The sequence below is a fragment of the Heterocephalus glaber genome, unplaced genomic scaffold (assembly GCF_053883595.1).
Source record: "Heterocephalus glaber isolate CG9 unplaced genomic scaffold, H.glaber_assembly_v1.0 deba00001744, whole genome shotgun sequence".
NCBI classification, from domain to species: Eukaryota; Metazoa; Chordata; class Mammalia; order Rodentia; family Bathyergidae; genus Heterocephalus; species Heterocephalus glaber.
Window position 1 is genome coordinate 1,196,526 of NW_028258450.1, and position 12,030 is coordinate 1,208,555.

The 12,030-nt window shown below is 43.9% G+C and overlaps 1 protein-coding gene and 1 pseudogene across 1 annotated transcript; both read left to right on the forward strand.

Annotated features, from left to right (window-relative positions):
- The first annotated feature begins 299 nt into the window (after nt 1-299).
- Tex101 (testis expressed 101) lies at nt 300-4,422 on the forward strand. Its single transcript, XM_087200654.1, is given in 6 exon segments — nt 300-372; nt 506-568; nt 571-648; nt 764-946; nt 2,007-2,132; nt 2,285-4,422. Coding segments are annotated over 6 exon segments (720 nt in total). The 5' UTR covers nt 300-314; the 3' UTR covers nt 2,497-4,422.
- A 4,960-nt stretch (nt 4,423-9,382) lies between these two features.
- LOC101704120 (homer protein homolog 2 pseudogene) lies at nt 9,383-12,030 on the forward strand (annotated as a pseudogene).

A 12,030-nucleotide genomic window follows, 5' to 3' on the forward strand; every position in this document is an offset into this window, starting at 1 on the left:
ACCATGGAAACTAAGTGCTGATAATTTTTTTTTTTCCGGTACCAGGGGTCAAACTCAGGACCTTTTGCTTTTGAGGCAGGCACAGCGCCCCTGAGCTAAATCCCTAGCCCACTGATAAATTTATTAATTTGCCCAAACCTCCCCAGTTAGTTAGGGATAGACTTCAGAAGTCACAGTCTTATCATAAATCTACCCCAAAGTCAGTCAGTACTTGCTAAAAACCTAGATTTAATCACTATCTCGTTCATAAATTGCATTTTTAATTTCAAACCATAGATTCTAATCAGCCTTTTCCATCCTCTCCAAGAGAAGTCATGGGGATTTTCCAGGATCTGCTGTTTCTCTTCCTTCTAGGATCCTCTTCCTTGACCAGTACATATGTGGGATATGGGGGAAGAACAGCTGGGTCAAAGAAGATGGATTTGGGGTTTAAAAAAAAAAAGAAAAGAATAACTTTGGCCCCAGAGAAAGGCGAGTGCTCATCTTTATCTGCTTTTCTTCTCAGGGGCACAGCATTTGCATTGTCACAGGGGTGTCTTCATGACTATAGAAAAGGACCCAAGGAGTACATTAACTGGACTACAGAAAAAGTTGAGACTTGTGACAAAAAGTCACTTTGCCAGGAAACTATGATAATGATTACAGCAGGTAAAATGAGAATTGGGCAGTGGGATGGGAGAGAGGGTGATTATAACCATATCACTGCTGTTTCCCCTTCCCTGGACCAAACATGAGACTCACTGACCACTTTTCTTCCCTGCAGGAGACCAGACTGCCGTTTTGGCCTCGAAGGGCTGCATCTCTGCAGGGGTAGAATCTATGACATTTGTCCAGCACTCTCCACCCCCTGGCGTGGTGGCAGTCTCCTACAGTAACTACTGTGAGGATTCCCTTTGCAACAACAGAGGGAGCGTATCTTCATTTTGGAGACAAGAAGAGACCTCAGGTATGCAGGGAAAAGAGAAATAGGTGCTAAGAGAGACTCCATGAACAACTGAAGAGACTATTTCTTTCCTGTTTGTGTTATTTGGCTTAGGCCCCAATTGGCCAGACACAAAAGGGTCTCCCAGTTCAGTTGTCGTTTTCACAAGTGCTACCTTTGATTCAGAGGAAAGGGGCATCAGTGAAGGCTGGAGTGTAACCTGGGTATGTGTTTATTAAGCAGTAAGATATCTGTGTAGGTTTCTGAGTGGGATAGTGGAATTATTAGTCTAGTCCAGCAGTTATTGATTGGTTCCTTATTACAGTGTGACAATAGCCCAGTTCCCTGATTTGCCTCAAGCCCTGTAATACTCTGTTCCTGCCCATCTTTGCAACTTCATTTCCCTCTCTTATATCTCATTTATTGTATCCTAGCTGGGGCTAATATAGTGGTACGTCAGTTCACGAATTTAATTCTTTCCACAATTCTGATCACAAACTGAATTGGATGAGAAGCCAATCAAATTCAATAGTTAGATTCAATGTTGACCTTATGGGGAAATCTGATTCCCCATAATGATTCCCCAATGATGGCCATTGAAAAACCAAAACAATACAGTTCAGCCTTACCTGTGCCTACTAGCTGAATATCAACCTGCACCTTCTTACAATTCTTTAGATCCATCAAACTGGCTCACATCTCCTGGCCTTTGCCCTTGCTGCTGCTTTTGCTATCCCCACTCTAACCTCATTTTCATATAGCCAGCCTCTGTTCATTCTCCCTCTCAAGTCAGGTTTCACCTCTTTGAAAATACCAAATTAATTTAGGTAGTTAGATATTCTTCCATTCCTTTGCCGCTATACCTTGAACATACTTGTAGAGAATGATACTAGAACTGTGTCCTTTAGAGTTTGGAAGTCGTGTAGATGAGATTCTGACACACAAACATCAGCTGGAGAGGAATGAGGAGACTATAGTAACGGATGTAGAGTGTTATCAGCAGAAAAGATTGGGGGAAGAAAAGGCAACAAGGAGAGACTTCTTCACAACAAACCATGTCCTTAACTATCTGTTTCCCTTCCAGCTCCCATTGTGCCAACCCTCCACTGCCCAACATGTGTGGCTCTGGAAACCTGTTTCAGTGCTCCTTCTCTGCCATGCCCCAGTGGTACAACTCGATGCTATCAAGGAAATCTTAACGTCTCTGGAGGTAAACTAAAATGAACGTATGATGGATTCAGAAAACCAGACATCTAAATAGACCCCTAGAAGTTCTGGCACTTGGGATTCCAAGGATGAGGGGGGACTGGATTTCCCTTATTTCCTAACATATCTGTCTCCCCATCCTTCTTTATTTCATAGGAGGCATCAACTCATCCCTGGAGGTGAAAGGCTGTGCAGCCACAGCTGGTTGCAGGCTGATGGCCAGGATCCTAAAAGTAGGACCCATATTGATAAGGGAAGTGTGTCCACAGCAGCTTTATCTTCAAGCCCGCCAGGCTGCAAGTGGGGCCACTTGGTTTCCCATTTTAGATTGGAAGTTAGAGCTGTGGTTGTCTTTGCTACTGCCATAATTTTTTCTATTTTCCTAAGAAGATGCTTCTGCTCCTGGGTCCCAAGACTCCTTTTTTGACTGGGAGCCTTCTGGCTGCTGGTAACCAACAAGTTGAAAAGAATATGAAATTTAAAGGTGAACAGAAAGAGCTGTCATGGATATAGTTGCCATGTCTAATAAAGTGTAAGATTTGTGTATGTTTCAAGACTAGAAGTGGAATTGTAGTGCTGAAAGTCCTTAAAATGTGCCTTCTCCAACCCATGCATTTTCCAGGCAGGGAATCTGAGACCTGGAAAATTCTGGTGAGCTTCTCATACTTACAGAGCTATGGCTAGAGCCAAGACATGAACTCAGATGTTTTGACCTAATGTCCAATTTTTCTTTCATTCTAATCTGCTAACTCCTTTTGCTTGCTAGAGAAGGGACTAACAGTAGCCTCCTTCAGAGCACTCCCAGCCCAGTTGGTTTTTTTTTTTTTTTTTTTTTTTTGGTATTGGGGATCAAACTCAGGATGTTGCATTTACAAGGCAGGCACGGGCCATTGCACTAAATCCCAGCCATTCTCAGCCCAATTTTAAGGCTAAAGTCATCTGTTTCATGCTTCTACTATTTCACCAGGAGGTATGACAGAATGAGAAAAAGCAGACTCTGAATTCTCCAATTATAATGGGCCCATCTTCCCATGTCCTGTCTGAGGCGGGCACCTGCTCAGCATCATTCCCTCCTTTCTTGATAGCTTACTTAATGATCCTTTTGTGGACAAAGGAAAATTGGGAGGGAACTAGGACTTGATAGGGTGTGATGAATGGTGTCCTGGAATTATTAGGAAGATCTTTTGGGAAAAATCTCATTTTATTTACTTATTACTCAAGGATACATAAGATCTGATTGTTAAAGCCTCAAGTAATACATGAGTTGTGTAGAGCTAAGATAAAAGGAGAGAAAGTTGGAAGGCAGTAGATCCTTTTCAGTCTTTTTTAGAAACAGTTCATCAATAAGTAACTGACAGTAAACTTCACTGCAGTGGGGAAACTTACACAGACTCTTGCTTTCCTTCCACAAGATTGAAGTCTATTCCAACAGTTCATTCTAGAAAGTTCTCTGGCTCTACCCCCTCTCTTTCAGTTAATGCCCCACTGCGCTAATTACTTATCTTTGTCATTAGGCATCCAGCTCCCCATTGTGTTGGCTAGCTGAATCTTCCCAAAGAGGGAGAGGAACCACAAGGAAATCAGATTTTAACTTAGGGGACATATAAATTTTGGAAATAATGGTTCAGAGGTTTTGCTGATAAATGCTACTTGGGGTTAAAAATTTACATGATTAGTGTTTCCCATAGGTCACTGGCTTTCTAATAGTACTGAAGACAATTGCAAGAGAAATTCCTGAGTGAGTGGAGGAAACATTGTCTTAGTTACTTTTCTCATTGCTGAGACAAAAATACCCTACACCCAAAGTTAGAGGAGGAAAGATTTATTTTGGCTCACAGTTTGTAGAGGGTTCAGTCCATAGTCAACTGGCTCCAAGGCAGGTTGGCGTGGTGGTGGTGGGGCATCACAGAGGAGAAACAGTCTATGGCAAAGCAAGGTAGGCAGAAGGCAGCAAAGCAGTGATGTACCAAGTTGACAGCAGCAGCTTTCTTTCTGTCTCTTATATTCCATCCAGTGCTACCCTAAAGGCAGGTAGCACTCACACCCAGGGTGGGGCACCCTTAATCCTAGCATCACACACCCTAGATCCAGCCACCTCCAAAAACCCCACCTATGACTACATGAGGCTTTGGGGGGACATCTAGATACAAGCCATAACATACATAATTTTTAAAATTTCAGTCTGTCTGTAAATTGTTTTCATATTTTAAGAGCCATGTCCATAATATTCCAAAGATGTTTTTGCAAAATGTACACATTTTCAGGCTACAAACTCCCAGTGAATAAACTTAATATTTTATGTACATACATAATATGAAAATATTTAATGTATTATTTTAAAATTTTATCACAATCCAACATTCTACCAAATGGAAGGTAGTAACTTCACTATTTGAATAAACTAAGTCACTCCAGAGTGCTCTCAGTCATTTCATATTTAAGTTCAGTAAACCCAGGGCTTTCCCTTTCCACTCAAACGAAGAGCTTTTGCTACATTCCTGGTGGGAAGGAAGCTACTGTCTAGGTTAGTCTCATGCCACTCTCACTGCTCATGTGCAAGGTCTTAATGAAGCCTGGGTCTCAGCTTCTATTCATGTTGGCAGCCATGGGGAAAAGTGCACACCCCACAGCACTGAAGAGTATCCTCAGGCCCTCTGAGCTCTGCCCTCCCTCTCAGGCGCTCCTGAAAGACAGCCTCTCCTAACTTCTCTTGAGTAGTCCGGGGCGGGGGTGGGGATGGGGGTGGGAGTGGTGGGGGGTTAGGAGTCTGAAGCTGCTGAGGATTCCCGTACAGCTGAGGAAATTCCCTCAAAATCTGGAGAAAAAAACTTCATAGGAATTTGCTTCCTCCTAACACATCAGGCAGGAGATGGGACGTAGATCCTAGCATTTATTATCCTCTGCACACACCACTGTCACACATCCTTCTTAAATCTGTTGGTTGCTGCAGTGGTCACCCCATAAGCCCTTCATCCGTAGTCTGAAACTTGAGAAAATTGCATGTTTTGTGAATCAAAAATTAGACCTTTATAACTATTATCCCTGCCTCAGTTTACAGTGCCTACTTTGAATGTCAAGGCTGCATAATAAAATACTTCTCTCTCTTCAAATTTCTCTGGTAATAGCCCTGCTGCTGGAAGTGGGAGAAAGGCACTAAGTTCCAGTGCTCTCCCTCAGTCATTCACACGTGGAAATTATGCCTTTGTCCTTTTGGTTCTTTGTGGAGAAGATGAGCATTGAGTACTTCTGCCCAGCCCTTGGGGATCCCCCTGATTATCAGCCTCAGTGGCTCTTTTGAGGTGCTCCTAGCCAATCCATTTCTCCTCTCTCCTTTCTCTAAGGGCCTGGATCAGGAAGGGCAAATGGATAAGCCATATACTGGCTGGCTCATAGATATCTACTGCAATAACATCACAGAGTCAGCCAAACTGACCAAATTCCATAGATTCATGAACTCCTTTGGTTTGGTTTGGTTTGGTTTGGTTTTTGAGTAAGAGTCTCATTATGTAACCCAGGCTGGCCTTGAACTTGCAATCCTTCTGCCTCACCCTCCCGTGTGTTGGGATTATAGGCGTGCACTACTACATCTGGGTTTCATGAACTCCTTCAAACAGTATCTCTGGGCCTGGCTCCTACCCTACATCAGTACTATCCCAGTGAAAGCTGTGCTGCCAGGTACCCAGGCTTCTGAGCCTCCCCTCTCCCTTCCTCTCTTTCCCTCCACATGAAGAGGGACCCATGTTCTTGTCCTTCCTTTTATTCTTCATCTCCTTCCCTCAGTTCCGATTAGCTGGTGCCTGCCTCCTGGACCAGAGAGCATTTCTAAGACTATTTTAACTTAATGAAAATGAAAATACAAAATATGAGATGTGATATGCTGCTGGGGCAGAACCCCAGCAAATGTAAGATAACTCAACAACTATTAACAAAGCAGCAATTACCTCAGTTTCCACATGTCAAAAATAGAAAAAGGAGAAGAAAACCCAAGTAAGCTGAATAAATGAAAAATGTATAATCCCTTGGGCCAAATAAGAAATCACAAGGAGAAGATAGTATTTTCCAAAAATGGTACTGAGGGGCCAGGGATTTAGCTCAGTGGCACTGTGCCTGCCTCAAAAGCACAAGGTCCTGAATTCAATCCCTGGTACCAAAAAAAAAAAGGAAAAAATGTTACTGAGATAGGGTAAGACCCCTGTCTCACACTATATTCAAAAATTAACTCAAAATGGGTCATAGAAGTAAAACATAAGGCTAAAATTATTTACCTTTTAGAAGAAAAGGGTCTGGGGGATGTAGCCTTCCACATGTTCCTCACTAACATTCCCTCAAGACCGAAGCATTCTAGGGTTATCAGAGATAATGCAAGTGAAGTTAAACAATGAAAGATACTTGGTTTGTGTCTTCACCTGGATACATCCTAGTGATGAACTTAACTAAACCATGCCTCCATACCTTCCCCTGAAGATAACCTGAGTCTTCTAACTAAACAAACTGACCAGCATGGCTGAAAAACCAGAAGGCTAACATAGTCTACCAGCAGCTTGACTTGTGCAGATAAATAAAGAGTTTTGCTTTTGAAATATCCACTGTCCCAAAGGCGGATACCACTGAGGTGGAAATAACTTACAGCATAAAGAATACTGAACTTAAACAACATAACCTATGGGATTGACTACCTGGAGAAGAAAAAAACCCATAAGGATCCTCATCCCACGTGATTTGGTGTGGGTTTTAGGTTCTCTGTATACATTAGCTGCTACAGAAAAATTAAAACAAAAGATTTACTTCATAACTTCCTTAGTTTATTTCTTTTTTAGGGTAGGAAAATTTTATTGAGAGAAAGATAGCTTCTGTCTAAGAGAGAAGGACTGGAAAGTGGGTTGCCTGCCCACCTTCCTTCTCAAAGGTGTTTTATGGGACAAAGCCATGAAATGAGGCAGGTTCGGGATGGGACAAAACTTTAGTCAACTAGTAAGATTACAAGTACAGTCACTTAAGTAATATTTATCCAATGAGAAGTCACAAGGTGGACATGAGGTGGGACAAAATTATGATCAACCAATAGTATTATGACAAGTACTGTGGCTTAGGTATTATTGATTAAATAAGGATCCAATGGAGAAGCAAGTCACGTGCAAGTGTACAAGAAACAAACAAGGATTTTCAGATTTTCAATGAGGGTTGGGTCACGGACCTTTCCTGGAATGGTCTTGGTTCCCTACCCAGGTGATTGATACCTATTTAGAATATCAATCACTGCTATTCATCCCTAGGGGAAGTACATGAGTGTAGTAGTTGCTCTCTTTTTATAATGCTGGCCTTCAGTGAATGTGTCTCCGTTGTCCTCCATGTTGGCTCCTTTGAGGGTTGTCTCTGTCTAACTGCCAACAAGATATCTAATTAACTTACCTAACTACAATATTTCCGCCTCTGAAGAAGTACCCCTAGCTCCTGTGAGGGGAAAGGGGTGAAGATTGTTCTTGTTACTTCCAGCTGAAGAGGGTCATAGCTGTGATCATCAGTCAGAGTTACTCTACAGAGGGTCTATCTAAAGGCCATCAATGGGCACCAGACATTGTTGTCTTGGGTAAGCATATAGCTTTGAGTCTGGAGGAGATAAAGCCAAAGAAACAGTTGAGAATACATGAGCCAAATAATAAGGTCAGCAGGATTGTTACGAATATAGCCAACAAGCATTTCCACCAGGAGGAACTAGTAGTAGCCTCCCACAAAGAGGATTAGGAGAAGGTCAGGGGACTTCAGAATCCGACATACCATTAACCTGTCTTCTAATATCTTGAACAGCTATTAAGATATTAGTAGATGAATCAGAAATGTACACAAAACATTCAGCTTTTATAATTGTGTGAGTACTTTCTTGTGCTACAGTTAAAATGTCTAATGCCATCTGATTTTAGAGGACAGCTTGCCTCGTTAATTTTCATTAAGGGTATAGTTTTTAAAATCATCTAATTCCTTCAAGCTGAGAAGGATCAACATAGGGACAGTTAGAGGATCTCTCCAGGAAGCTAACTTAACGGCCCTAGGTAGAAGTCATACTGTAGTTTAGCAGTTATAAACTTTTTGTAAGGTCGATCTAGTGGATCCCAGTAAAAGGAGTCTGGCATATTTGTCATTGGTTCCATTTGTATGACTGCTTGGAGTTTGGTACCCTCTAGGCTAGAGAATAAACAAAATTTTTAGAAATCAGAGCATGTATAATCTAAACATGAGCACTAGAATGGAAGGGCAGGTTGAGGAGAGAATCACACTTAGAAACTGAAATACTGATTGTAACCTGGTGGCTTTTCGATTCTCTTATTGATGGAGGTTATTCCTTACTTTCAATTAAAAGCTCACACACTCACAAAATATATAGTTATGAATATGAGTGGCTCTTTTCTTAAATTTTTTAAAATAAAGAAGCACCAATACTTGTTTATTTTTGTATTATAAGTCTCATAATTGTCAATAAAACAAAAATGGCAATGATCACACAAATGAGAAGAAAAAGATCATCTTGGCCACTGTGAAGAGTGTACTTGAAAATACAGATGCTCTGGCTAAGTCAGAATCTAAAGGTTTGCTAGTAAGGTTTTAAGGACTGAGTACAGTTCCATAGTCTTTGTCCACAACTGGTGAAATGAAATTATTTGTCTAACTTTACACCAACACCACACTATGGTGATTACTGTGGCTTCATGATAAGCTTTAAAAATCAGTTACTAATTAGTGTTCCAACTTTGTTTCTGTTTTTCCAAAGTTGTTTTTGCTATTCTAGGTCCTTTGTATTTCAAATCAGTTTTAGGATCTTCTTGTCCACTACTACAAAATTCTGCTGGGATTTTGATCGGGATCCTGTTGAATCTGTAGGCAATTTGAGGAGAACTGACATCTTAACAACACTGTGTTTTCCTATCCCTTATCACACTATATCCCTCTATTTATTTACACGTTCTTCAATTTGTTTCAGCACTGGCCTGTAGTTTTCTGTACACAGGTATTGGCAGGGACACAAAAAAACTGGAAAAAAACACGACGACAACAACAACATGCATTTACCATATTGTCCAGCTATACAACTCTGCAGTATTTTCACAAGAGAAATTAAGAGAGAGGCCTAGGGAAGGGGAAGAGGGAGAGGGAGGGGTGTGGAGAGGGGGCGGGGCGGGCCACACCCCCCACCCCCACCCCCACCCCACCCAGAGGCCCAGCCCAGTCAGCTGCGCACTTGGAGCCCGAGCCTGAGCCTCACACCCAGCTGGAGGCAGCAGAGGCGTCCCGGCTCCTGGCTGAGCGGGCTCCGCTGCTGCACAGGTCGCCCGCAGGGAGCCGCTGCAGAGCGGGCGGAGAGCAAGCGGCCACACCACCTCCACCACCCACGCAGCCTGGAGATGGGAGAACCACCAATCTTCACGATCCGAGCGCACGTCTTCCAGATTGACTACAGAACCAAGACAATCTGGGTGCCCCTGAGCCAACAGGCGGTCGCCGTTTCCTACTTCTACGATGTCACAAGGAACACCTATCGGATCATCAGTGTGGATGGAGACAGGGTGATCATACACAGCACAATCACACCGAACATGACCTTCACCAAAACGTCGCGGAGGTTTGGGCAGTGGGCCGACGGCAGAGCCAACACGATGTTTGGTCTGGGGTTCTCCTCTGATCAGCAGCTGACCAAGTTTGCAGAGAAATTCCAGGAGGCAAAAGAAACTGCCAAACTAGCAAGAGAAAAATCCCAGGAGAAAATGGAGCCCTCGAATAATCATTCTCAAGCATCCAGAGTCGATGGGACGGGCGAGGGACAGGGTCCTCCCGAGGCCCCGAGGCCTAAGGCTGCCGTGACACCGAGCGCTGCGCAGGTGGGGAAGTGGGAGCTGGAGTTGCAGACCCTGCGGGATAGCAACGCGCAGCTGAGCACGGCGCTGCAGGACTCGGCGGCCAGCGTGGAGCAGTGGAAGAAGCAGGTCTGCGCCTGCCGGCAGGAGAGCGAACACCTGCGCCGCCAGATAGAGGAGTTGGAAAAGCAGCGCCGCGAAGGCGGCTGGGAGCAGGAGGGCGCCACCCAGCTGAAGCGGAGAGTTGAGGAGCTGGAGTCAGAACTCCGGGAAAAGGAGACGGAGGTGAAAGATCTCCGGAAACAAATTGAAGTCCTACCTCAGCTCAAGTTGGAGTGTGAATGTGTCTCTGAGAAGCTGGAGGCAGCAGAGAGAGATAATCAAAACTTGGAAGGCAAAGTGCGGTCTCTGAAGGCAGACCTTTCCAAGAGTAAGAACAGACAGCGCCACCTGAAGTCTGACCTGACGCGCTTCCTGGACGGGCTGGACAAAAAGATCAATGACCTCCATGAAATCAGCCAAGGCCTTGCAGAGCTGGGCTCCGACGACGCCTAGGGAGGGCGGCAGAGCCCCGGGCCGCGGTGTCCCGAGTGCGCTGGAGACGCAGCAGGACTAGGACGCGCCCGGCTTGAGTGGCTTCTGCCACTGCGGGCGCGGTGTGTAGCGTTTCCACACCAGGCGCGCCATCCACTCACTTCTCTCTGGGGCAGAAATCTCCTCTCGATGCTCTGGACTTTGGGGCTGTGGATAAGTAGAAGATTCTGAGTTGGGAATCCAGGACTACCTTAAATGTTGATACTTAGGGGCTGTTGCAACCCCATGAATCGAAAAAATAAACAGGACTCTTCTAATCCAAATGTCACTATCCTTTAGGACAGGCTGTTTTGCTCCTTTTATCGAATAGCACTCCTCAGAGTATGCAACTGTCCACCAAGTCCAGTCTGTGGGGGTGTGGAAGGGACAACATCAAGATGCTTTAAAACAAGCATGTAGTGGGGCCAGGATTTAGCTCAGTGGTTTCGCCGCCTGCTGCGCAAGCGCAAGGACCCGAGTTTGATCCCCGGTACCCCCCCCCCAAAATCCCGTTGTTTTCAAGAGAGCCTTTAGTCTTGAATTCCACACATTCTGATCCAAAGTCGGCTCCTGCAGTGAGAATGTTGTAGCTCACTCTTCTTGGGGCCTGCTTTTCATCTTGAGTAAAACTTCTGAGCCACAGCTTTCCTCAGGGTGCAGCATCAGCTTTATGAACGTGGTGCTGGGTAGGGATGGCAGCTTCTGGCCCTCTTGGCTCGCTTCTCCTGCTGAGGAACTGCTGCAGTACAAGCACGCTGGGAGAGGGTGATGGACACAAGAGTGTTCTCAGACTGTCATGGCTGGGGTAGAATCTCCGCCCTGGGAGTGGGGTGTAGGTAAAGTATTCTTAGTTAACAGGTATCTCTTTTCTGTTCCCAAAACTGTATAATCACTTTTATTTTTAACATTTCAGAGTTTGTAATATAAAGGCCAGAGCTTTCTCCCAAACTCAATTTTATAAATTCTGCATTAGAAGCAGACCAATGGGGATACTTCCTGTCTAATTTGGTTTCTGGGAAGACTTCATTTATGTTCTCAATGACCATCTGAGTAAATGGAATAATGTTCCTCTTTTTCTCGAACTATTTCTCGTGTTTCATGATCCAGAGCTTTGAGAGAGACACAAACTCAACACAACTTTTCACATCTTCCTTTTCTCCAGCATCCATCTGGGCAGTATTTTTATCCTCTCCCACGGGAACCTTCTGGGCACTAAACTTCACTGGGTGTCTTTTCAACACTTGATCAAGAATCTTTAGAATCCAGGCCAAATTCAGTTTCTTACAAACTATGGTGACCTTGGGAAAATGTTTTAACTCATATGGCTCTGTCTTCTCATCTATCAAACGAAAATAACAATTTCTATCCCATAGTTCTGTTGTGAGATTCAAGCCAGAAAATATATGTTAAGTATAAGGGAAGCTTTTTAAAAAAGAAAAAGATCATATGCAGGATTTCCAAAGTGGCTAAATGAGATTGATATTC